The sequence below is a fragment of the Ambystoma mexicanum genome, chromosome 5p (assembly GCF_040938575.1).
Source record: "Ambystoma mexicanum isolate Mex_15411 chromosome 5p, UKY_AmexF1_1, whole genome shotgun sequence".
Taxonomy (NCBI): Eukaryota; Metazoa; Chordata; class Amphibia; order Caudata; family Ambystomatidae; genus Ambystoma; species Ambystoma mexicanum.
Window position 1 is genome coordinate 119261776 of NC_090930.1, and position 26942 is coordinate 119288717.

The window sequence follows — 26942 nt, forward strand, 5'->3', positions numbered from 1 at the left end:
CTGGGTGGAGGGAATTAGATTCCTCTACGTGTGCCTGGAGCTGCATGGTGGCGATCTTATCCATGATTTTGAGGATGAAATTGCAGTTTGTTATGGGTCTGAGATTTTTCGGATCGCGTTGATTCCATAGATTCCTTAATTGAAAAGACCTGCTCCCATATAAAAGCAACGTGTTCGCCTTGTATGCAGAGCTTAAATACAGCAGTTGCTGCACAAACCATATGAGCCACTAGATGGCAGTTAATTGCACACAAAAGAACTTGCATTGCTTGAAAAACCGAGCTGCTAGAACTATCAGCATTAAGCTTGTTTATATAGCGTCCCTCCTGTTGCCACCAATCCAGTCACTTTTAAAATATGGATTTTATGCACAAGTCGCTTGGAAACGCCTAGCAGCAAGGCCCCATTGATTTCTTGAAGGCACCTCCTGCGCCTGGGAAATCGGATTGGAGGGCTGACAAACTTCTCTCTCTCTAAACAGGACTCACACGCAACCAGTTTGCATTGCTTTGCTAAGTGGGGCGGGACGGGCATGGTAAAGGAGGGGAGGGGCACTTTGGATTTCAATGGGCTGGGAGGATATCAGAGTCCCCAGGAGGTTGTTGTGCCGGGGGGTAGGGGAGAGTTTGGTCTCAGTCTCATTGCACTGCATAACACCTCAGGGCTTCAGGCTCCCCATTGGCACTGTGCTCACAGTGACTATCGCCCCCCTGCAGGTGCGCCCATTGACAGCTAATACCAGCCACCGCCTCAACGGCGCTGGGCAGGCAATGATTAATGGCATCTCTTTGTGTGTCAGTACAAAGAAGTGGCCTCTTAAGCATGTGTTGCTGGCTGCATTATCGAATTTCAATAGCAGTTAACTTACTGAACGCTCTTCAGTGAATGCAGGCTTGCTCTGCTAACAAGGCTGAAAAGTATATGTGCACAATGCTGCATCTCTGTGGATATCTGCAAGGCATGAATGTGCGCAATCTCCTTGACTGCCCCGTAATTGTTCTGCCACATGCAGAGATAAACACATCAGTTTTTAAATGTTTTTTAAATGGATACCATGTTACAAAATGTTCCGCCAGGTTACACAAATGCGAACACAGAAGAGTGTAACCCAATTACAAAAGGAGCTCATTGAATCCCGTGCCCCCTACTGTTTAATCTTTTCTTAAAGTACCTATGCCTTGTTCTCGACCACATAAACACCTATTTCACTAACTATGCTGACGACACGCAGCTTGTATTCGAACTAAGTGGCAATTATCAGAAAGATAGCAAGCAATTTACCATGATATACTACCACGTGGAGCAATGGATGGACTCCAATTGGATGTGCCTAAACGGAAAAAAAACGGAACTCATGATTTTCGGCTCATCCTCTGCTCGTGCTAAGCTACCCTCATCCTACACATCCTTCCACATTAAAGATACCCCCATTCCGGTCCTAAGCAAGGTTAAAACCCTAGGTATGCTGCTAGAAGCATTGTTGGGTGCGGACGCCCAAGTACAGTTCATCAATAAAAACTGTGCTTACCACCTCCGCCTAATAAAAGCCATCAGACCATTCATATCTGAGGAAAATTGTGCGACCATAGCAAGAGCCACCATCTTGTCGCGCCTTGACTATGGCAACGCTTTAGTCCTGGGTGCCTCCAAGCAATGCCTACAAAGCTACCAAATTGTACAGAACAACGCGGTAAGAATTGTCAAGCTCAAAACTAAAACAGAGCATATCAGCAACTCCAGAAGGGAGCTTCATTGGCTGAAAATCGAAGATAGGGTGCATTTCAAAACCTTAACCAGTGTTCACAGATGCATCTACGGAAAGGCTCCAACCTACTTAAAAACTAGGATCAAACCATACGTTCCTAATAGAACACTGAGATCATCCCAACTTGGTAAAATTGCTACGGCACCACACAAACTCAAAAGTGGCTTAGGTAGAGCCTTTCCAACCCTTGCAGCCAACCTTTGGAACAACCTACCAGACCACCTTAGACTGGAAAACAACTACTCGCGTTTTCGCAAACAGGTAAAAACCCACATCTTCAAATAAACGGCCATCACTGCCTATACCTCAGTTAGCTTAATTCTATGTGACTGTCCCGTCCGTTCTGTCTAATCACTATCTGTCCGTCTGTTCTCGTGTCCTTGTTTCTGCGCCCCGAGGCTCGCGAGCTACCGGCGCAATATAAATATTAAAATAAATAAATAAATAAATAAATAAAATAAAATGGTGTGTTAACTTTGGCTTCCAGTGTGGTTTCAAGAATGCATCGGCTGAAACCGAATAATTAATTTTTAGAATAATTTTGGCCGAATACTTACTTGGAGCCGAAGTTCGGTACACCCCTAACAAGGAGTAAAGGAAGCCCATCCGGTATCCAAGATCTGCGGTGCTGCTGTTTACTGCGCGCTGAAACTGCAAAGTGCCACTGGCCCAAAAAGAACCCGCAGCTGCCGCCGACCTCCAAATTGCTGCCGCAGCTGTCCTCCCTCTTGTCCCCACGACTGAGTCTCAGGAACACAGGATCTGCATCGCTGCAACAGGACAGAATGCAGCTGGACAACTCTACTACAAACAAGAGGTACTGTTTAGACTTGGGGTACTTACCTCATTGTCTCGTTAGCCGAGTTGAAACTTGCATTGGCTATTTTCTAGAGTTGATTCTAGGTCTGATTTTCACAAGTGTAGCAATGTGTGACCCTACAAGTGATTTCTACAAAACTCTCTAACGTTGTGCAAGGCTTTTATTATCTACGAAGTACCTCAGCTCCATAGAACATGCTCCAATTGACTTTGGCTGTCCTGTCTCACTGCAGACTCTTCTAGCCCATTGACTTTGATATTTCTGTCCCTCAGAGGTGGTAACTTGTTTTTATACTATTATTGCTGGGAAAGGTTTTATCGAGACTTCATTGGAAGATTTAAGTATACTCACATGCCCTAAGAACCTGTTTAACCTTTTTCCTTCCTTTAACCTTTCCTTTCTACAACTGCAGAATCTGCAAAGCATATCTAGTGATATATAAATGCCATTACTGTCCTTGTGAATGAAGTCACCTACGGGTGTAAGAAGAGTTTATGAAGCATCTTTAAAGAGTATCTACTAACTTATGCTGATTCTGAAAAGTATTCTTAAAGTATATTTACAGTGTTACATATCTTGCTCTTTTTAAGAATGCTTATTTAAAAATTGATGTTAAATAAATAACTATTTATAACTGAAACCTTGAGTATAAGTGTTATTGGTTACTTGTATTTGCGATTTTCAATGCTACAGCTGTACAGTTCATATTTCCCCCTCTTGAGATAGGCTTGGCTGCTCCGTCACACTACCAACTTGTGTAATACAGCCCTATACCAAAAGGGGGGTTACCTACTACCAAGTAGACAAGTGTTGTCGTCTCACACAGTGTTACTACATCAATTCTTGCCTAACAGACATGTTGCATGTGTAATGATATAGGCATGACTATGTCGAGACATAAATTATCAGTATTTACAAAAGCATCCATTATCACAGAACATCAAATTTGCTCAGTGGGCTAGCGTGCCTACAACAGACACATGTTTACAACCTTGAGGTCGCGTGCTCAAAGTCTAGCATGGTTGGTTTATCCTTTCATCATAATCAGAGAAGGAGTACTATTAAAGAAGGCACACATCTGCTAACAACGCCCTTCGTGACGTCCAAAACAGCAGATTGCTTGCTGTAGTTATATGCATGTCAAACCTGAAGAAAGCCTGACCTCTAGTGGTTTGTTTGTTAATAGACTGTTAACCATTTGTGCATGAGAACGGCGTCAAGCAAATGAACAGTAAACAGGTGAGAGGGGACATTGGTGCTGAGTGTCCCACATGAACACCTTCAGTTAGTGCGGCCTTCTTAACCAACGCCACTTTGCACCATGAGACCTTTACTGCTGTATTCAGTATGGGGAGGAAGCGCACACAGCCTTCTATGTGCTATGACAATCGTAATGTTAAACAGCCTATTTAATCTATCTAAATTCAGTGCCTGTTCCGCTGTGTTGTGGGAATTCGAATTGCGAACGCAAAGCATCATGGGACGCTGCCCATATATTTTGTAAATTGTTGTTCTACTCACCCTGTGTTAAGTTGCTGATCCTGGTCACCAGGCTCTGAAACTCGTTCACCTAAACAAGGAAATATTGACACAGCTGTGAGAAACCTAACAATAATGGCACGCATCACTAAATCACACCAATAACAGTTCCAAGATATCTTGTGAAATTATGATGGACAGTGAGCGCCTACAGATTATACTGGATAACCCAAATTCTCAACTCATCCAGCCTTGTTCAGTGCAAGTTCCAGAATGCAAAGTAAAAACCCGAACTACATGAGCTACTCATGCAAAACATGGAACTGAGCATCAGTGGTGTAAAAAGGCGCCCCATTCTTGGAAGCTTCGATCAGGCATTTCTAGTTTAAGAAATGGTATATTGATTATGGGCTTTAGGCGAATCCCGTGCATTGCTGCCATCTGGTGGCCACAAACATCTGTCAGTCTCTCCCTCTATTCCATCACTATCAGTCCCCGTCTTTCTATCTCCTTCTCGACTTTTCCCTCGTCCACCTCTTTCCCCGTTCAACACTTCTTTCTAGCAGGCTATAACATATGAAAAGAACAGTAAATACAGTCGGAAGTAGGAAAAAGCAAGTCAGAGAGATCCATAAAGGAAACAACACGCAGAGAAATAGGAAATAGTCGCCACACCACACTCGTTTTTATGCAGCATTAACACTCATATCTGCCTTTTACATGGCATCTTGGCACTGACAACCTGTCAAGGGATCAGAGAGTAAAGAGTTAATTGTAGCTGTGAATGCACTGCGGGTGTCATAAAAATGTCTTAACCAAGTGTGCCGTCAGCCATTGAGTTATATGTATTCCTTGCAGTGATGTCCTTTTAAAAACAAGCATTGACAAAGCCAAGAGTTTAGACTGTATATATATATATATATATATATATATATATATATATATATATATATATATATATATATATGTATCAGATGCGCATTTGCCAGTCACTGCTTTCATATGCCCAGGTAAGCACACCCTGTTGTAGCTCTTGCCATTTTATGGTCAAGTACTGCCATTATAGCTGTGCCTGGCAGATTCCTATCCCATACTTATAAGAAAGCCAAAACTGTGGGCTTTGCCAATGCATGTTTTAGTACCAGTTTTACTAGAGACATTTTAGGCTAAGAACTCCAGAACCCTTTAAGTGGTTGTGACCCAAGACTTCAGAAAGCCCACCTTTGCATTCGGCCATTAAGGCTATGCATGTAGAAGGAGACTGTCATCCTGAGGAAGACATTAGATATGATGCAAAGACAAGCATTCTGAAAATTGTCCTCCATACAACGTAGCAACCAGGAGAGCGTTCCAAGCTGCGCACCTCTGGAACATGTTTGAGCAGTTGGCAGTGATTAGAAGTTAAGTAAGGCCTACAGCATTTTTTGTACTCCTCTCCTGGTCTCTTAGACACTTATAGAGCTAATAAAATAATGTTTGTCATTTTGTAAAACATGGTTTGCTCAGTATAGTTCATTTGAACATATCTCTCTCTTTTCTCCTCCACAACAACCTTATTCGTTTGGGCCTCATTACGAGTTTGGCAGGACTCCATTCCCATGGAGTCCCATTGGACTCTGTGGAAATGGGAACACAGAAGCACCGGCACCGTTGCGAGTGGCACACTTATTTCCGCGATGCCACACTTGGAATGAGGCCCAAACACTGTGAAGTGCTGGCCTAGGGTACTGGCCTTTGGCCAGTAGGTGCCTCCATGTCATTCAACAGAGCCGCCGGCGTACAATGCAAGGTAGGACCTGGGAGCTTGAAACTACAGGCATCCTGGAGACCTTCAGTTCCTACTTGCAGCCCAGAGAGCTTTGCTAGCAGGACATCAAAAGCTTCTGCACCGGGGGCTACATTGGAATCATGAGGCTATCCGGTTACATCCAGACTGTGACATTAGTGCAATGCATTTGGACATATGAATAAAGGAGCATATGAACACATCTTGATGTCATTTAAAGAATAAGGTCTGTATGGGTGATTCATCTGGCCTCCTCCCTGCTGCCTGATCCTTCACCTGAGGACTCTGTGGAGGCTTTTCACCTGCCTCATCATGCTTCCCCACCTTCAAGATCTTGCATCCCTGCCCTATGTACATTGCCATTTCAAAATGGCCTCATTGTTCCACCTTTCATCTGTTGATGTGGCCTGGTCCTGCTCCCCCCGCCCATTGTTTGCACTTGGCGCATTAGCCAATCGAAGCAACCAGGAAGGCGGGAGCCGACACCACTACCGAAGGCCCAACACGAGGCCCTCTCATTCATCTTGCCTCCTCTCTGCTGCCTTCTCCCTTCACCTGAGGACTCTGTGGAGGCATTTCACCTGTTTCATCATGCTTCCCCACCTTCAAGATCTAATAAGCTTTTGATGAATTATGGAGCGCTCGCTGGCGCGATCACAGCGCATTGAAAAAATGGGAAAAAATGCATTTAAATATGCTTTAATGATGCTGCTCGCCGAGAATTCCATTTTCCACAAGTATTTTTTCAAATTGACTTCCTTTGTGTGTGTTCTTTGGGCATCTTGCAGCCCTGCCCCATGTACGTTGCCATTTCAAAATGGCCTCATGTTTCCACCTTTCATCTGTTGCTGTGGCCTGGCCCTGTTCCCCCTCCCATTGGTTCCACTTGGCTCATTAGCCAATCGAAGCACCGGGAGGCGGGAGCCGGCCACCACTACCGAAGGCCCACAACAAAGTCCCAGTCTACCCCTGTCCTCCATGGTACACCACCCCCGTGAGTGTCTATGTGCCCCCCATGCCCCCTTGAGTGTCTGTGTTCCCCCATACCCACGCGTAGGTGTCTGTGTGCCCCCATGCCCCCTTGAGTGTCTGTGTGCCACCCAATCTCCTGTGAGTGTCTCTGGGACCCCCGTGCACCTGTGAGTGTCTGTGTGCCCCCATCCCCCGTGAGTTTCTTTGCGCCCCATGCCCCCCTTGAGTTCTGTGTGCCCCATGCCCCTGTGAGTGTCTGTGTGCCCCTGTGAGTGTCTGCGCATCCCCCATACTCCCCATGAGTTCTGTGTGCCCCCATGAGTGTCTGTGTGCCCCTCACCCTCCCCCTCATCCCTCTTTTTCCCTTCTTACCTATCTTTTCCCTCTTTCCCTCCTGCCCTCCCCTTCCCTCCTTCTGTTAAACTCCAGCTGTACCCCAATTGCCGTCAGGCATAGTAATCATAGATGCCTGTCTTTCATAGCCTCCTTGCTCCGTCCCCTTTTTCTTGTTAAAGTCTGGCACTACCCCAATTGCCATCAGGCATAGTAATCGTAGCCACCTATCTCTCGCTGCCTCCCTGCCCCCCACTCCCACCCACATATTTTATGTCCACTAGCACTTCCTCTTATCATTTGTCCCTCGACCTCTGATAACAGCTTGTCTGTCTCCCCCTTCCCTCCTTGTCTTCTCCTCCCTCTCCCTCCCCAGTACCTGTCTAATTAGTCTTGACTTATTATGATAGTCTTGGGGGGTTTTTCCTGGATACCTCGCAATTCTTGTTGTTGAAAAAGTAGATTTGTAGTTGGCTCTTGCCCAATCTAGGGTCCAACAGACCGAGGACGCATCAGCTCCACGATAGATAGAAATCAGGGCCCATGAGGAGCCCAGCTGTGATACACAGGACTGACCTAAATCTGATACAGTACCCCAAATGGGGCAAGAGCCAACTATCTGATACCCAGATCCTCATCCCACTTTCAGGGGATTATGACACGGATTTGGCCTTGGTGAACAGAGTGTACAACATCATCCAGGCATGGATGGCCACGCATGGTCTATGCCTGAATGATGATAAAACAGAACTCATCATCCTGGGTACCCGTCCTAACTTAAAAAAACTGGGAGCTGACTACTCCTCATTCATAATCAACGGCAACCAAATTAAGGTAGCACAGGAGGTAAAAACATTAGGTTTGATCTCGATTCTACGCTCTCATTCTCCAAACAGGTCAACGCGCTAGCATCCTCTACGGTCTATACGTGCAAACTTATAAGAACAGGTAAGCCATTTCTCTCCAATAACAGTTCTACCATCCTGGCCAGAGCACTCATCCTGTCCCGCATGGAGTATTGCAACGCCCTGTACATAGGTTCCAACAAATCCATCATTAGAAGAATCCAAACCCTACAAAACAATGCCCTTAGAGCGGCACTAGGCATCTCCAAAAGAAACCACATCTATGAGAGTAGACGACAGAATAACTGGCTCCTAACCAATGACAAAATCCTTCTAAAAACTTTGAGGCTTACCCATAAATCTCTTAATAACGGCGCCCCTATCTACCTCTCAGAGCGATTCCACAAACAGACATCTACAAGACCCTCCAGATCAGCAAACAGGGACCGCTTGCCCATCCCTAAATTTAAACTATCCACGATTGGAGGTAATAGTTTCCCTGTTAAAGCAGCTAAACTATGGAACTCCCTGTCTCCTACACTGAGAATACATCAGTCCTATCTTAACTTTAGAACCAACACCATCCTGTGGCTGAAAGCCAATGACCATTAACTCACATGATATCAACTGAATTGTAACTAACAACGCCCATCCCTTGTCTGCAACCCCTACCTGGTGTTCCGTGTATATAACATTTGTAAATATATATTTTAAAATGTTGCCTTTTGTAAGAGGATTCAATCCAGCACTACAGCTAAGTCAATGCCTAGTCTGGAATACTGAATGGAAACCCTTATTGATATATCTTTATGTCCAGTTCATGAGTTCTGGATGACTACCCCTATATAACACCCCTCTCTTGGAACCCCCCTTACCCCACTGAGCCAAGAAGTAGTTCTGTTTTGCAAGTTAAAAGGTTTATTTGAGAATTTAAACAATATATATATATATATATATCACACTTTATAATAAATTAATAACTGAATATCACACTTAATCTGAGCAGTAATCAATAATGGATAGTCTGGCACTAGCACACTTCTTTATAATCAATGATGAGTGGTTATAGGATGGATAAGATAGCAACAATACTTTTATGGTTTCAAATGGATGCAAGGTGGAATGAAAATGCAGTACAGAAAAAAAACTTGATAGGGTTTCAGCAAAAGACAATGTAATCACTTTCTTGGATAATTCACCCCCCCTTTTATGCAATGTAAGGAGATGAAGATGAAGATGACACAGTTCTTAGGAATGCAATCAAATGTAATTCAGTTCAATTCAGCAAGCTTAGACTACAGAAGTTTGAAACACAGGCAAAAGGCTTTGAATATGATGACAATGCAGTGAGAAATATGCTGAAAATGCTTTTAATTCCCTTCACGAGGTTCAGGGTGAGTGGTATCTAGTTAATATTAGTCCAGGCTCACTCTAGCAATGATTCAGGGATGGTTCTTAAGAGGCAAACGAAATTTAGCAGTTCAGGCAAAAGCAGCTATCTTTTTACAAGTAAAGAAATCGGGCCAAATCGCAAATCGCGGCAAAATTCACGAGTGCGAGAATCGTGATTACGGCAAAAGTATAAGGAGTAGCAGGTCGGTTCTAAGCCTGTTGAAAAGCTGCGATTCTAAGCTTTAGAAGGAAAGTTAAACCAAGTTCCTAACAGAAACGGTTCCAGAGATACGGACGATTAAATAAAGGTAGTTTTTCAGATTTGAAATTTTAAAAGTTCAAAGCGACAGGTTACAGCTTGCAGCTAGAAAATGACAGGTGACAGTTAGGAGGCAGTTCTGGTTAGATTAAAATAGTTTGGATTAGATTATTTTAACTAAGAGATTGGTTCTGCACAGTTCTGCTAGGTACTCACAATATATTTTTGAATTAGGCCTCGCCACGGATCTGGTCAGGTTTTGGACTGGACTTCGGTTCTGGTCTCGGCACTTCACAGTGATCTGGATCAGCTCTCTGGTTCTGCTAACAGCGGTCTGGGTCACTCTGGATCTCTGGCCTCTGGTTCTGGATACTGCTCTGCTTTCTCTGGGTACAGCACTGCTTCTGGCACAGGGTTTCAGGCCAGAATCAACACCTGGGTCCGGCTGTGAATAGTCTGCAAATGATTTTTGGGCCTGCTGACAAATACTTTTGCTTGCAGTGGGCCTTCTTGGTTCAAAGTTCTGTAGTCTCTGTTTAGCTTGGAAGTCTAAGTGTAGGATCTCTGGATGTGAAGTCGTCGGTTAGCATGCTCCGCAGCAAATGGAATTGAATGTCCTCTCTAGCTTCCAGTGGCTCTTTTTATGTGTTTTAAAAGTGGGTGTGTGTGCAGCATCACTAGCTAGCCCCTCTCTCAACTCCCCATTGGTCAAGCTTTCCGCACTGCTTTGATTGGGGGAAGGAATGTGTGTCATGGTGATGCTGTAGGTTTTATGGGTCAGAGGATCCTCCCCTGGTCAGTTTGCCCACAAATCTATATTTGACCTAAAGACATATTTCATAGATGCACAGTGGTTTGAAATTACATGCACCCATCATGTATCACATGAGGTATACTCTGTTCAAACTCTGATGTTTCTAAGAGCTTGAATTCAGAAACGGCAACATTTTGCGTTTTTTAACTGGTTTTGCAATATTGGTTTTTCATTAAAAATTATACACATATACACGGCCTGTCCATACATACTCCAGTAAATTCCCATGTCTCTAGCTTAAACACAGAGTCTGTAGTATACATAAATAGCAGGGTTTTGCCCCAGAACATCACACAAATTGGAGTTTGGGCTTGAATCAAAGGTACATTTTTTAAATGAAGGCTCTCAAAGTTATACATTCCTGTCATTTGATTACAAAGAGTTATCAGTGTTTCTGTAAAATAAATATTTTGCTTTCAATTCAGTTCTCAGAGTGTTGGAGTCCGCCTCCAAGACTTGGGTGGGTCAGTGATCACATGTGTCTTCTGGCAGGCAGGCCTTTGTTGACAGGAAACAGTCAAAATCAACATATTCTATTCAAGTGCAAGAGCCTATTGTGTGCTCTCCAGGAGGCTCCCAGCCAGTCTGCCTTCTATCAATCGAGAGGTCATGTGAGATTCTAACTCCTGGTGTGAATCTCTGGAGGTGAGAGGTTTCCCAGCCTTTGGCCTGTTAATTAAATCAGATTGTCTTCTGGGAACAGCATGTGGTTAAGATTTTAATGAACTCCCAGCCTTTGATGTAAAGGCCTCTCCTGCAACTCCTGACATGCAGTTTCCCTGTCAGAGTTTAGACCGCTAGCGCCGCCCTCAGTCAAAAGCGGGTACTGCATGCAATTTTTTTGGATCAGTCTTGAATTCAAGCATTTCAAACAAGAGATATTACATGGAAGTATATTGTCCAGGTTCAACAAATGGCATTGGTGTAGTTCTGCAGTAAAATCATTTTGTGCCCATAAATTAGCCATGTTTGACCTGAAGAAAACGAATTCCCACCAGTTATGGGTTGCTTTTGGCAATCAGCATTGCCCCTTTTACAATGGTTTTAGGTTCTGTGCCCTTCTGTGCTCACAACATAGGAAAAAATTGGTGGCAGCCTATTCTTCATGCATTTCCCTGTGCATTTTCTGGGAAGTTCTGGCCATCATGATGTTTTCCATGCCAGTACTGCACAGTTTTTGTGGTAGGGCTCGGATGCATGGGTAAAAACATCCCACAAGCCCCCCTCTTGCGATGGCAATTCTGTTTCACGGATGGAACTCGCAAGATCTGGGATGTTCTCCTCATCTTCTTCCGGTAGAGGGCACAGTTCAGCATCTTTTCCTCCATCCAGTACTGATCGATCGGTTCTCCTCGCCGGTCCTGATGGGAATTTTGGGCGGTACCCCGGACCCCTTGCGTCTCTGCTCCCGGTCTCTGGATCGTCCTCCTTGGCTAGTCTCCAGGTTTTCTTTCTCCTAGGACGACAAAGGAAGAGCGGCAATACCTATTCATGGACATTTCTCCCCCACCATTGATATAGTGGGGTGGCATATATATGTTAGAACTCAACAGATATGAACATGCACATTTTTTTAAATTAAGCGACGGGAACACATAAACTTGAGAAACACAGAATTTGATAGGTTATATGTAGGATATTTTAGGGTTGGAATTGAATTACTCTGGAGCGGTACCCTCTGGGATTGCAGAGGACTCCTCCATTTGTTGCAGAGTGTGCCTGGGATGGCAACACTTCAACTGGTTGATGTGGACCCACTTGTCTTCCCCCTATGCCAAACCGCCTTTGGGGATGCGGATCTTGTAGGCCACAGGGGAGATCTTGTCTATAATCTCAAACGGTCCCTTCCATGTAGGCAAACATTTTCGCTGTTTGGCCTGGTTCCTTTGGAAATTGTATAAATAGACCCGGTCCCCCACCTGATATTCCTTCCTGGAAGTTTTCAGGTCATAGTGGGTCTTCATACTCTCAGCTGATCTTTCTAGATTCCGCTGAGCATAGGCAAAAGCATGTTGAAGGTGTTTCTTTAAATTCTCCACATACTCATGAGTTGTGGAGGCATTTATTAGTGTCTGCTCTTGGGTCCTGTAGAGCACATGCTGCGGAAGCACCATCTTGCGTCCAGTCATCAACTCGAATGGTGACATTTTGGTTGCAGATGAAGGGGTAGATCTGATGGCCATTAGGACCAGAGGTAATCGGATATCCCAACTTGGCCCAGAATATGCTCACAATGGTTCGGTTATATCTCTGTACTGCCCCAGAAAAAGCTGGCCTGTAAGCAATGTGTAGCTTTCTCTTGACCCCCAGTATCTCCCACATCTTTGTCATTACTTCACTGGTGAAGTGGCTACCCCAGTCTGACTCAATCCTTTGAGGTAGACCAAAACGGGAAAAGATGTGGTTAATCATCAGGGCAGCTGCTGTTTCTGCCTTGCAATTTGGGGCTGGGAGACATTCCACCCACTTGGTAAACAAGCATGTAACGGTCAACATGTACTTGTTTCCTCTAGACGAGCGAATCACAGGGCCTACAAAGTCGATTTGCAAATCTGACCATGGCAGTGTCATCCCCCTCTTTTGGATGGGGTGCACGGTGCGTGAGGGATGATGGCTGAAATTGTGCACACACAAGACACCCCTTCAAGTATTGGTCAAGGTCCTGCCCCATGTGTGGCCAGTATGCAACCTCTCTTAAGATTTCCAGTGTTGTGTGAAACCCCCTATGACCGGCGATGGCCGCATCATGGGCGTGACTTAACATCAGGCTTCGGAATGAGGTAGGAACCACCCACTGATCGTGGCCAGCTTTGGATTTCCTTACCAGCAAACCGTCTTGGATTCGGAACATTTTTGGACATTTCATCAACACTCTTAGGTCCTCTTTCCCAATGTAATCGGTATCCGTCAGGGGAAAGTTCTCAGGGTCCTCAAGGTGTTGGTAAAACCTACCGATAATTGGATCCCCCTTCTGAGCTGTAATCAAATCAGCATCAGGGGTCTCCTTGCTTGATTTCCCCCAACAGGGACTCAATCTCAATTAGATCCCCTTGGATGGCCCCGGTTTTGGCCAGCTGATCAGCTAAGTCATTTCCAGTTTTGTCTGGTCCCTCTACTTTGGAATGACCCTTGATCTTTTTCCAGTAGATGGTCATCCCATTCGATGTGACCAGATCATCAATGTTTTGGATCAACTTCCCATGTTTCAAGGGTTTGTTGTTAGAACATAACATGCCTCTGGTTTTCCAATTAACCAGGTGCTCCACGAACCCGTTGCGTACATAATCCGAATCTGTGATTATGACCAGTTCGTGGAGTTGATGCTGGACAGCAGTGAGGATGGCCTGATGCACAGCCATCAATTCTGCCACCTGACTACTTCGGGGACCAACTTTGTATCCAGCGGAGGGTTCTGGGGACTCATTCACCCATGCATTCCCTACACCGGCCACCAGTTCTTTCTCCCCGTTGTTGTCAACATGGTAAGAGCATCCATCCACATAGACAGTGGGCATTCCCTCACACTTGTCCTCTTCAAAGACTTTGTGTGGGGAATTAAGGTATGCCTCCGTGTTGTCCTTGATTTTTAGACTTTCGTCCTCGAGACAGTTTTCTCTGGCACAATCATGCAAGTCAGCCAGACCTTGTGCGAGGGGACTCTTCTTGTTTTGGCCATATCTGACCTCCACAGGAAAGCCTTGCATTGACAGAATCCAGGAAGTAATTCGGGAATTACTCACATTTCCGGCCCGGATTCTATCACTTTGGAGATATTGCAGAGTCTCCACTATGATGTGTTCCCCCTGGATAAACGGGCGGTAATTCTTCAATGCCCACACCGTTGCCAGGAGTGCCTTCTCACAATCGTTGAATTTTTCCTCCACAGAGGATAAAGTTTTGCTCGCATAGGAGATTACTTTATTGACCTTGTCATGCTTTTGGTATAATACTGCCGTCAAGCACGTATTAGAGAACCCCGTCTCCAGGAAGAACTCCTTGTTTCTGACAGGGTAAGCTAGGCAAGGCGCTTGTGAGAGGCTTCTCTTGAGTTGTTTTACCGCGTCGGCTTGTTCTGGACCCCATTCCCACTTGACCCCCCCCTTCAGGAGATGAATCAGGGGTCTGGTGATCTCTGCGTAGCCCTCAATGAACTTTATGCTGTAATTAGTCAGTCCAAGGAGGCTCCTTAGTTCCCGCAGAGTTGTGTGGTCTTTCAGTTTCTGAAGTGCTTCCATTTTCTTTTCCTGGGGACAGAGACCCTGAGGAGTAACCTCATGCCCCAAGAAATTAACACGGGTTCTACACCACTGTGCTTTCTGAAAGGAAAGTTTTGCTCCGGCGGCCCTCAACTGGGTCAGAACATAACGGATCTCCGCTATGTGTTCCTCCACAGATGAACTTTTGATGAGGACATCATCTACATAAGCCAGGTTACTCCTTGCACCCAGGTCGGGCATGGCCCTGTGTAGGAAAATGTTGAATTCACTGCCGGAGTTGAGGTATCCGAAGGGAGTCCGGGTCCATGTGTACCGCTGGCCCCCAAAGGTAAAAGCCAGTTTGTATTGGTCCTCCCTACTGACAGGCATGGTCCAGTATCCATTGGTCAGGTCTATTGCAGTGAATACCTGTGACCCCTGGATATGGGCCAGCCCTTGGTCAATGTAGGGCAGAGGCCATCGGGAAGTATGGACCCGTTCGTTGAGCTCCCTAAGGTCGGTGCAGAGTCTCCACTGGCCGTTTGGCTTCAATATTCCCAGCACCGGATTATTGAAGGTGCTGTGTATTGGACGGATTATTCCCCCGGACTCAAGGTTCTTAATTATTTCAGTAAGGGACTCCATTGATGCGAGAGGCAAGCGATATTGCTTCACAAACACTGGAGTCATGCCAGGGTCCGTGGGGATTGTTGTTGTGTGGATGTCGGTGCGGCCACAGTCATATGAGTCTACCGCAAAGAGATCTTGGAAATCCAAGAAAACTTGTTTCAACTTTTGCTTCTGTTCCAGAGTCACACAGGCATCAGCTAGGTTGACTCTCTCTTCCACCATCTGCCTGAAACCTGGAAAGACTTCTGGTAAGGCTATCTCAGCGGCCTCCTCCAGCTGGGTGGAGAAGTCCCTGGTCAGAGTGCTGATTTGGACTGGAGGCTTCAGGTGGGAAAGGCAGCCCTCATGGACCTGGAAAATCACCTCATCCCTCCTGAAGTCACAAGTCACATCTTCCTTACCATAGGGGCAGGAAGTGTACACCAGGAAGTTCCCCCCATGCCGGGTAAAAATCCTGTCTGGTGTTGTATTGTCCTCACTGTCACTGTCAAAACAGTCCTTGGGGATTGGTCCTAACAGTTCATTTCCTAGATCAATGGAAAAATGTCGGTCATCAACCGCCATTCCAATAATGGTGCCTGCGGCCAGAGTAATACTCTTTAAGTCGCTGTTATCCACCTCTATTGGAATGGTGTCATGTTCTATGTTGACTAATGGAGTTGGGTTTACCCCCAACCCTTGCTGTTGGAGAGAAGCATTTAGATGAATATAAGCATCAGGGTTTTGCAAATATTGTCCTCTTTTAACTTTCACTTCCAGGGAGAATTGTCGGGTCCTTTCTGGGATGGTGACTTCCTCTTTAATCTGAATTTCAACTGCATAAGGTAGCAATTGAGCTGACCTAAATGCTTTTTCTGGATCATCAAAGCCCATGGGATTATCCGCTAATCGGGACCAAGCTTTGAAGTTTATTAGGTCCAAACTAATGGCAAAGCGATTGAGAATGTGACTGCCTAAGTAAAAAGCGGCAGTGACGTCTCGCACGACCCAACAATTGTGGACTATGCTCTTGTTGCCAATGGAGATTTTGAGCATACACCTGGCAGGAGATGTTTGGAATTGGGTGCTTTCAGGTCCATTTCCCATTTGTTTATCAGTTTGAATGTGGGAATGGCTGGATCTTTTGGGAGTTGGCGGAACATGGCTTCGCTGATGAAGCTCTTACCGTTGTTCACACACACACGAGCGAGAACAGAGTCCTTCCCATCATTTAACGAAACAGGGATGAACAACTGCTCTCCAATTTGCTGAATATCAGCCAGGTTCTGAGCTGATTTCACATCTTTCTGGACTATAGGAGTGGGAGTTTCTGATTGTGGATTAGGAAAGAATTTCAAAGTGTTTCCTTCCAGCGTGGAGTACCACTTTAAACTGGAAGGAAGGTTGATTTTCAGAAATAGAGATGACCCCCCATCACCAGTCTGTTGTCCTACTGCGATTACTGTCACGTCTGGAATCTGGTTGTTCTGGAAGTGAAATTCTACTTGGTCAGATTTTTGTTCAACCATGTGGCAGGTGCCGTTTAAACTAACATGGTTGACACTCTGTTTTAATTTTATTGGTCGGCTAGTCTGGGTCCAGAGGACCTTGTTTACACAATCTATTAGGGGTGACAACCTTCTCAGGAGGTCATTCCCTAGTAAACAAGGGGTGCCTTCTGGAGTCACTACTATGACCGGGTGTTTCACCTTGTGTCGCCCAATTTTAATGTCCAAGTCTGCAGTCCCCTCAATGGGAATTTCCTTCCCGTCAAAGTTCTGCAGTTGTCCAGGAAGAGAGGTGAGAGGAATACAGTAATTCTCCCCCCTTCCGGCATTTAGTTCCTCAAAGGCCCTTTTGGACAGAAGGGTAGCTTGGGATCCAGTGTCCACCAGTGCCAAAATTGTACCCTGCCCCTGTACTTGTACCGGGGCATAGTATCTTCCCTCCTTCTCCTCAAGGGGGCACAGATAATGCACATTTTTGGACAACTGGTGGGCTAACTTTCTGGTTTTGGACATTGCTAGCGAAGAGATTTGGGCAGAATTCTGTGGAGAGCCTTGGGAATCTGAAAGAAAAAGTTGGCAACTGGAGATCAGAGCCATTGTGGGTTCCCCTGGTTCCGGTTCTGGGCCGCCTCCCCCTTCTTGGAGGCAGTCACCAGGATGGGTTTGAACAAGGGGATTTTGGTATTGTGGGTTCTGGGATGAGATGATGGACGGCGGTAGCTCAGTCTCCATATCTCCCCAGTCTGGATTGGAATCCCTTGGGACCCATTTTTCCTTGGGAGGAGTTCCCCCATCTCTGAATGAGAAGGTCCTTTCCCCAGGATCCTCTGAGGCTCCCTCTCCCTCAAATTGGAAGACCTGTACCTCCTCCACAAAGTGGGTCTGTTTGGGTCCTTTGTTTCTCCTACCCCCCCTCTGCTCCTTGGGAGGCCAGCTTTCAGGGGTAGGAGATTTTGTTTCCGGTTCCTGGTTTTCTAGGAGCTGTTTACAAGTTGGGAAGGAACAAGTTACTTACCTGTAACTGTTGTTCTCCAGCATGGGTCTGGCATGGATTCACATGCTCATGAATATTCCCCGTCGTCAGGCTGGGAATCCTCGGTAAAGAAAAAAAAAACAGTATCAGTTTCGTTTCTGATCTGTCTTTCGTAGTAATAACCAATCACTGGTCTCTGCGTCATACTGACCACAGCCAATGACTGCCCTCTACCTAAGCACCGCCTCTGGCAGCCATCTTCAGATTTGGAAGCACGTGAAGTGGCAGTATGACCAAGTGAAGAGCCGCAGAGGGGTAGGCGGGAGGTTTCGCATGTGAATCCATGCCAGACCCATGCTGGAGAACAACAGTTACAGGTAAGTAACTTGTTCCTTCTCCAGCATGGGGTCTGGCATGGATTCACATGCTCATGAATAAAGAATACATAGCAGTACACACATGCACAACCACGGGAGGTGGCAAAGGCTCAACATTAAGCATTACATCAAACTCAACATTAAGCATATTACCTCCTCACCAGGCTCACCTCAGGCGAACAGGTTGCGCAGCACTGCTTGGCCGACCCTGGACTCCTCCCTGGAATCCCGATCGACGCAGTAGAATTTCGTGAAGGTGTGCGTCGACCTCCACGTAGCAGCCCTGCATATGTCCAGCAGGGGCACACCAGAAAGGAACGCCGTGGTAGCTGCGATCGCTCTGGTGGAGTGGGCTCTCGGACGGCCAGGCAGCGGTCGGTTTGCCAACCGATGACAGTACATGATACAGCCGGAGAGCCACCTGGAAATGGAAGCCTTCGAGAGAGCCTTCCCCTGATTGACAGGTCCAAAGTTCACAAAGAGTTGTGACGTCTTCCGAAAACACTTTGTGCGGTCCACGTAGAACTTCAGCGCTCTAGCCACATCCAGCGAGTGCAAAGTCCTCTCAGCCGGCGACGAAGGCGACGGGGAGAACACAGGCAACACCAAGGGTTCGTTGAGATGGAAGTCCGACGGTACCTTGGGCATGAAGGAGGGGTGCGTCCTGAGCACTACCCTCGTGTCGTGAAAAGTCAAGTATGGGGCCTTGCAGGAAAGGGCCTGGATCTCTCCCACCCGTCGTGCGGAGGTGATGGCCACAAGAAACGCTGTTTTCCACGACAGAAACTTCAACGGGGCCGAGTGCAGAGGCTCGAACGGAGGTCCCATGAGCTTGGTCAGCACCACGTTGAGCTCCCACGCCGGGGCCGGCGCCTTCACCGGCGGGAACGATCTGAACAGTCCCTTCATGAACTCTTTCACCAGACGATGAGACCACAGGGACGTCCGGCCCGTGGTTCTGGTGTATCGGGAGATCGCAGCAAGATGAATCTTGATGGACGCGTGTGCCAGTCCAGCTTTGGCCAGCGTCAGCAGGTACGGCAGTACTTGGGGAGCCGTAATCCGTAGAGGGTTAATCTTCTGTGCGTGGCACCAGACAGAGAACCTCTTCCATTTGTGTCCGTAGCATTTAAGAGTCGAGGACGCCCTGGCCTTTACAAGAACCTCTCTGCAGTCGGCCGGTATGTCGTATCCTCCAAACTCTAGCGCTGCAGGAGCCAGGCCTGCAAGTTCAGCGATTTTGGGTCGTGGTGGAGGATGGCGCCTCCTTCCCTGGAGAGTAGATCCGCGTCCACCGGCAGCTTGATTGGCGGGGACGCTGACAAGTCCAGAAGGTCCGGGAACCATATCTGCCTCGGCCACGCAGGTGCGACGAGGATCATCCTGCACCGTGACCTCTTGAGCTGGTTGACGAGCCGGATTAGCAGTGGCAAAGGAGGGAACGCGTAGAGGAACAGGCCCTCCCAGGGGAACGAGAAAGCATCGCCCATGCTCCTCGCCTGGGGAAACCTGCTGGCGAACCTCCGGCACTTGGAGTTCGTCGCCGTCGCAAACAGGTCGATCGGTGGTGTGCCCCACCGTCGGAAGAGGCGATCCACTAGATCCTGCCGTAGTTCCCACTCGTGGCACGAGCGCAGCTCCCTGCTGAGTGAGTCGGCGATGGTGTTTTTTATCCCTGCCAGATGAAACGGCACCAGAAACATCCTTTGGGCGACTGCCCAATGCCACAGGTCCTGCGCCTCCTTGGACAGTGCTGGGGACCTGGTTCCGCCCTGTTTCCTGATGTAAAACATGGTGGTGGTGTTGTCGGTGAAGATCCTCACCACCTTGCCCTTGAGGGACGGAAGGAAGGACCTGAGGGCCCAGAACACTGCACGGAGCTCCAGGACATTGATATGGAGGGACTTCTCCGTCGGGAGCCAGAGGCCTCTCGCGTGCAGATATGCGGTAGCGCTCCCCACCCTTCCAGGGAGGCATCCGTGGTCACTGTCTCCTGGTGGTCTGGGGTCTGGAAGTCCATGCCCGCCGTCAGATGCGCGCGGGTGCCCCACCACCGGACCGCTCGGCGGAAACTCTCGTCGAGTGTGATCCTCTCCTCGAAGCCGCCCGTCGTTTGGATCCAGAGCGCGTCCAGGAACTCCTGCAACGGGCGCATCCGGAGCCTGCACATGGGAATGAGGTAGATGCAAGAAGACATCATTCCGAGGAGGGACTTGATGGACCTCACCTTGGCCGCGTCGGAAACCAACATCCGCTGTACCTTGCCCAGGATGGACCTGGTCCTTTCCTCCGACGGGGAGGCCAGAAGGGACACTGTGTCGAGCTTCGCTCCCAGAAACAGTGCGTTTTGCGCGGGTACCAGGTGGGACTTGGCGTAGTTCACGGAGAATCCCAGGTCCGTGAGAAGTTGGACGGTCCTTGCCATGTGCTCCACGGCGAGTTACCTCGTCTTGGCTCGGATGAGCCAGTCGTCCAGGTAGGGGTAGACGTGGATCCCCTCGCGGCGCAGCTGCGCCGCCACCGGTGCAAGGCACTTGGTGAATATCCTGGGTGCCGACCGTAGTCCGAAGGGGAGGGCTTTGAACTGGTAGTGACGCCCTTGGACCACAAACCTGAGGAATTTTCGGTGCCCCTTTAGGATGGGAATGTGGAAGTAGGCATCCTCCAAATCCAACGACGACAGGAAGTCTCCTTCCTCCAGCTGCCCCAGGACGTGCTGGAGGGTGACCATCCGGAACTTCTGCGCCTTGATGAACTTGTTCAGACGTCGCAGGTCTAGGATGGGGCGCCATCCTCCCGTCTTCTTCTTCACGAGGAAGTATCTCGAGTAAACTCCGGAGCCCCGAAGCCTCTTTGGGACGAGTTCGATGACGCCCTTCCTGAGCATCGCTTTTACCTCCAGGAGAAGCTGAGGGACGTGAAGCTCTTTCCTGGCCACGGGGGGGACGCGCGGGCACCTTCTTTGAAACTCGAGCGCGTGGCCCCGGGCTAAGGCGTCCAGCACCCAACGGTCGGTGGAGATGGACTCCCACACGCTGACGAAGCTCGCCAGCCGGCCTCCCACCGGGGTGCTTCGGTGGGGGCCCGACCCCACGGCCGGTTCAATCCTGTTTCAACGAGGCTTTGCCGCCTTGACCTCCTTGGCGACGACGGCGGGGTCCGCCAGACTTGCCTCGTCCTCTGTAGGCCTCCTGAGACGACGAGCGGGCCGCTTGACGGTAGGTGGAGAAACCGCCGCCGGAACCTTTGGAGGCGCCCTTGCCTCCGCTGCTCCGAAAGGGCGTCCGTCGTTGCTGCAGAACCCCAAGGCCCCGGGCCGTCTCAGTGTCCGCTTTAATGGCCTGAAGGGAATCGTCCACTGTTTTCCCAAACAGGTTGTTCCCATCGAACGGCATGTCCAGGACTCTGGTCTGTACGTCTTGACGGAAGTCCGTAGCCTTGAGCCATCCACGCCGCCTAAGGCACACGCCGTTGCCCAACTGGCGAAACCCAGTGTCGGCGATGTCCGTCGCAATAGTGATGGCGTGGTCCGACGCCACCTCGCCTTCCTGCAGGATCTTCAGGGCATCCGCCCTCTTGTCGTCCGGTAGGAAGTCCAGCAGGGGAGCCAGTTTGTACCATAACTCCCTGTCGTAGCGGGCCACGATAGCCAAGGCGTTGGCCGCTTTAATCGTCGTCGCTGCCGACGAGATGACCCTGCGTCCCATAGCGTCCAATTTCTTTCCCTCGCCGTCCGGCGGGGAAGTCGATGTGGAGGCCGCACCCCCCCCCCCCCGCTTTCTTCCTGGCCGCCGCGGAGACGACGGAGTCCGGGGTAGGCTGCGCCCGGAGGCACAGGGGGGCCGCGTCCGGGACCCGGTACTTCTTCTCGTACCGGTCTCTTCTAGCTGGCGTCGTGGAAGGGTTCTTGAGGAGGGAGAGGCCCTCATCCCAAATGTCGTCCAGTAGAGGCACCGCGAGGACCGTCTTCCTCTTGGCCTCGCGCCGTTGATAAAGGAATCCTTCCTTTTTCTTCTCCTCAGGGCAGAGTTGGAAAAGCTCGGATGCCCTGGCGATCATGGAGTGGAACGATCCAATCTCGTTGGGCGGAGAAACCCTGGTGGGAGGTGACGACGGTAGATCCTCGTCGTATACCTCGTTGTCCGTACCCATCGCTGCCGTGTCAGTCCCCGTATCATCCCCTCGGGTGGACGGGGAGGAGGTCTGGATGGGGCGCGACGGCTGAAAAGGAGGTGGAGGGTGAATCCTTCTTTTCTTGGGAGGGGGAGCACCCGAAGGTCCCGGTTCAGGATCCCCCGACGGGAGAGGTTCCTCCGTCGGCAACGGTAGTCTCGTCCTTATCTCTGAACATAAGGACTGTATAGCCAACAAAATGGCCGCCGAGTTGTCTTGCGGCTCTGGCAGAGGGGAATCCGACGGGCGATCAGGAGCCCCGTCGGCACCCTCGACGATGTTGTCGTCACCTGCGTCGGGATCCATCCCGACGGGCCGGTCTTCTTCCACGCCAAGGCCGTGGCTTAAGACCTCAATCAGCTCTTCCTCTGAGGTTGAGGCCGAATCTACGACGATGCCCTGCCCCCCCTTTTTCTTCCCCGCCGGGGGTTTCACGGGGGTCCTATCGATGGGCACAAAAGAGGACTCCCTCCGAGGTGGCAGGGAGACTCTGAGCCCCGAGGTCGCCACCACTGGTGTAGCCTCCACAGGCTGAGCCAGGGCCGCCGCGACAGTATCGATAGAGGGCTTGGCCGGATGGATTAAGGCCTTCACCACCTTAGGTGCGCTCACCGCCTTATCCTTGAGGGGGGGACACTGCCTCGCTCCCCCTCCGATGGGGCCTTCGAGCTCGACCCGGGCCTCTCCAGGAGCTTCGCCGGGTGCTCGCCCTTCCTCTTACCCGACCCAGAGCGTTGGCTCGTGGCTGAAGGTGCCGGGGAGGGTGCGCCCTGCCTGGCGCCTGTAGAGCCCGACCGTTCGGCGCTCCCGGTGCCAGCGGACTCGCGGTGCTTGGCCTTGTGTTGGACCCCCGTCGCCGGGGCGTCCTCAAAGGTCTTAGAAGACCGCTCAGATTTCTTCCTCTTCTTCTCGCCTGACGGGCTCTTCCCTTCCAGCCAGTTGGCGAGACGTTGATGGCGGTCCTTCATGGTCCGCTCCGACATATTGCCGCAAAACGCACAGTCCTTCTCCACGTGCGTCTTGTCCTCATGTAAGCAGTAGAGACAAAAGGAGTGTTCGTCCTCCTTAAAGACGTTCTGCAGCTGGCATCCAGGGCAGATCCTGAACAGCTTTCCGGGCGTCGAGCTTCCCTTCTCCTGGGCCATGTCCGGGCCTGAGAAACTTCTGGAGTCCTCCAAAAGCGTAGCTCGATGAGATCTTCACCCTTGAGGGGCGCAGACGAATCCGACACGGGTCCCGTAGATCGGATGGATAGTCGGTGGAGCTTGAGGCTCTTTTGACCGAAAAAACGAAGTTTTTTGAGAAAAAATGTGAAAAAATAGCACTAACGCTCGAGAGCAATAGCACGAGGATCCCAACACATGAACGTGCGGTAAAAATCTGAAGATGGCTGCCAGAGGCAGTGCTTAGGTAGAGGGCAGTCATTGGCTGTGGTCAGTATGACGCAGAGACCAGTGATTGGTTATTACTACGAAAGACAGATCAGAAACGAAACTGATACTGGTTTTTTTTTCTTTACCGAGGATTCCCAGCCTGACGACGGGGAATATTCATGAGCATGTGAATCCATGCCAGACCCCATGCTGGAGAAGGAAGCTTCCTCCAAGGCTTTATACCCCTTTTCCCCTTGTGCCTCCTCCCTGGGAACCGGTGTGTTATCGGGGTGCTGCCCTCGTCATTGTTCTGGAGCACCAGGTCCAGAGTTTGGGGCATTCTGCGGTGGCATGCTCATCTGAGGGTTCTGTTGAGCCCTCAGTATGTGACCCAGATCCCGTGCCACATTTTGGACCTGGCGCTCTAACTGGGAAACCCGCTCAGGCTGATACGGGGCTCTATTTTCTCCCCTGGGCTGATCCCGGGAAGGGTAGCTATCCCTTCTCTGGTAGTACCCCTGGTTGGGAAGATTTTGGTACCCCTCCACCCTTGGCCTCCCCTCTCCTGGATTAGGTTGTCTGGGCTCAGGGAATTGGGGAAAGAAGGGTGGAGGATTTTGGGGCTGGATATTGGGATACCTGGGGAAAAAGTTCTGCTCAGGATTTGGAGAATTTCTGCCCTCCTGGGGGAAGTTAGGAGGGAAGTTCCCCGGGTCAGGTGCTTGGCTGGACCCCCCCCCCTTGGGCTGGAGGAGTCCACACATAACCCAGGATTGGTCCGTTTCCCTTATAGCGGGGACTTACATAGTCAGGGGAGCGGGGGACCCCATTTGTGTGACTACCTCCTCGACTCCCTGTCTGTGACTGGCCCGAGGGCCTTCTGGGCTGTGAATTATTAGGTGCAGGTAGGTTTTTAGGCCCCCCCATCTCCAAATCCAAAAAGGGGGTGACCTTTACCTCTGCCACCTTGGCAGCAGCAGGGGTGCTGTTGGTTTTGGGATTTTTCTGGGTATTGCTTTTATTTTCTATGGGCTTCTGCACCTCATAGATCCGGGTAGCCTGTTCAATGACCCAGTCTAAAGATCTTTTCTCATGAAAATCTCTCACGAGCTGGGTCATTATATATTTGGGCAAGGCACGGAAAAATGTATTGACAAATTCTCTGCTGTCTGTGCGCACCCTTCTGGTGGTCTGCGCAAAGGCACGTTTCAGTTCTTGCACGAATTCTTGTGGGGCCTGATCCTCCCCACATTGCAAATTGTAGGCTGCCTTGCGAGCCTCTTGAGGATTTCTGGGAACAGAAAAATGTTTCAAGATGGCCGCCTTATAGGTGGACCATCTTAAATGATTTTGGTCCTCCAGCCCCGCAAAGAAACTGGAGTATTCTGGTGAGAAGGACCACTATACATATTGAATACAGCTTTGGCTGTCCTTCAAATGGAAAGTCTCCATCATTTGCTCGTAAAGCTCCAAGTGTTCCCAAACAGAATACTTGGCGTTCTTGTGATAAGGCGTGATGACACTCCTTATTGCCTTTATTTGCTTCAATGGGTCCTTAATCAAGGCCCTTTTTGCCTTATTGGCCTTTTTGGTTCGGGTAACCCTGGTCCATTCATCCTCTGACTCAGAGGCACTGCTCCCAGAGGTTCTTGTCTGATCTTCCAGGTTTTCCCGGATTCTGCGAGCCTGGGATTGGCTGGCAGAATGTGGGGACCTGGTCTCCGGTGTTCTGCGCCGTTCAGAGGAGTCTTCAGATTCCTCCTTGCTGCCAGGATTTGATGGGTACCCCCCCACTGACCTAACTGGGCAGAGGTTTTCAGGATGCCCTTCATGGGCCTACTCTCCTGGGGTTCCCCACTAAATTGCACTGTGCTTGGTTGCCCATACCCAGATGCCCGCCCCTCCATACCTGGGTGGTACTGGCCTATGAGCCCCATGCTTCTGGCTGGATAGTAATCTGCCATCCCTGTGGCCCGGTGCTCATGTGCGCCAGGGGACATGGGGGTGGCAGAGTCCAGGGACTGAGAGAGATAAAGGCCTCTGGTACTAGGGCTCCTGAGGTTATGCTCAGGAGTTTCCCTTTCCCAGCGAACCTGGTCTCTATCCGCCCCTGCTCCCTGTTGCAATGCAAGAGCCTGCGCTTTCAGTTCCTATGTTAAGGCCTTACTAGACTCTATCAGTCGCTCCTGCATCGCTACCTGTTGTTGGAGCCTATCATTGTGCTGACAGAGAGCCTCATTTTCTCTCTGTGCCTCCTGATTGGTCCTGGAGTACTGGACCAGTCTCTGCTGCAGGAGGGTTACCTCCTGAGCTTTGTCCCTATTGGCCTGCTCCTTTCTTGCCAGAGCCTCCTCCACCCTCCTGGTGTGCTCTAACAAGTTCTGGTGCTCTTTTTGGAGGTCACCCAGTCCCTGGAGGGCCAGGTGATTTTCTTCCATTTTCCTTTTTAAGTGGCAGACTTCCTGGCCTAAGGTATCCCTTTCCTGACTAAGAGCCTGCATCTGTGCCGCCAGGTCGTCCCTTTGCCTTTGGAAGGCACCAGCTTTCTGGCGCTCCTGGTCAAACTCTGCCTGGGTATCCAGGTCTTTAAAAATCAGTTTATTGCTCTCTGCCTTCTCCCTATCTAGGTGGCTTTGCAGGGTGACTACCTGCTCAGCACATGCCCTATTGAAGTCTAACTGTTGCTCCAGCTTTTTCTGGCTCTGCAGTAGGGAGTCCAAACCTTCTTGGTAGTCCTTCTGCAAGGCCAGAAATCTGGTATCCTGGTCCGCCTTTTCCTGTTGCCGCACATCCATATCCTCCTTTATTTTAGTGATGTACCTTCTGCTGTCATTTTCTGACTCCTGGCTCCTGAGCAGCCTCTGCGCAGAAGAGTCCAGATCAGATTGGGCCTTCTGTAATGCCAGCAGTTGCCTACTCGCCAGATCTTGGCCTTCAGCACATTTGTCCTGCATGGCTCCCATAAGTAAATATAAATATGTCGCTACCCTGGCAATCTTGTTATGCTCATCCTTGGCCGTAGGGGCCATGTATAGTTCACTCAGGGCCACATGTAGGGGACCCTGATCTCCCCATATATCTGACCCTGTTTCCGTGACCTGTTGCGCGATTGCCTGCAACCAGACCGTTTGGTCCTGATGAGTCCACTCACCTCTCACAAATAGCTTATGTAAGAAGTGCTCTCTGGCTATTTTGATGTCTACCAGTGTCGTCATTCTGGAATTTGAGTTCCTTCCTGACTTACAGAAGTTTGTATTTTATTTTTGCA

General features: G+C 49.3%; 1 protein-coding gene across 1 annotated transcript in view; it reads right to left on the reverse strand.

Moving 5' to 3' along the window:
* EDA2R (ectodysplasin A2 receptor) overlaps positions 1–26942 on the reverse strand; it is a 251736-nt gene that overhangs the window by 48267 nt on the left and 176527 nt on the right. The window contains exon 9 of the mRNA XM_069612516.1: positions 4107–4155. Within this exon, the coding sequence (XP_069468617.1) occupies positions 4107–4155 (49 nt within the window). The remainder of the gene's footprint in view (positions 1–4106; positions 4156–26942) is intronic.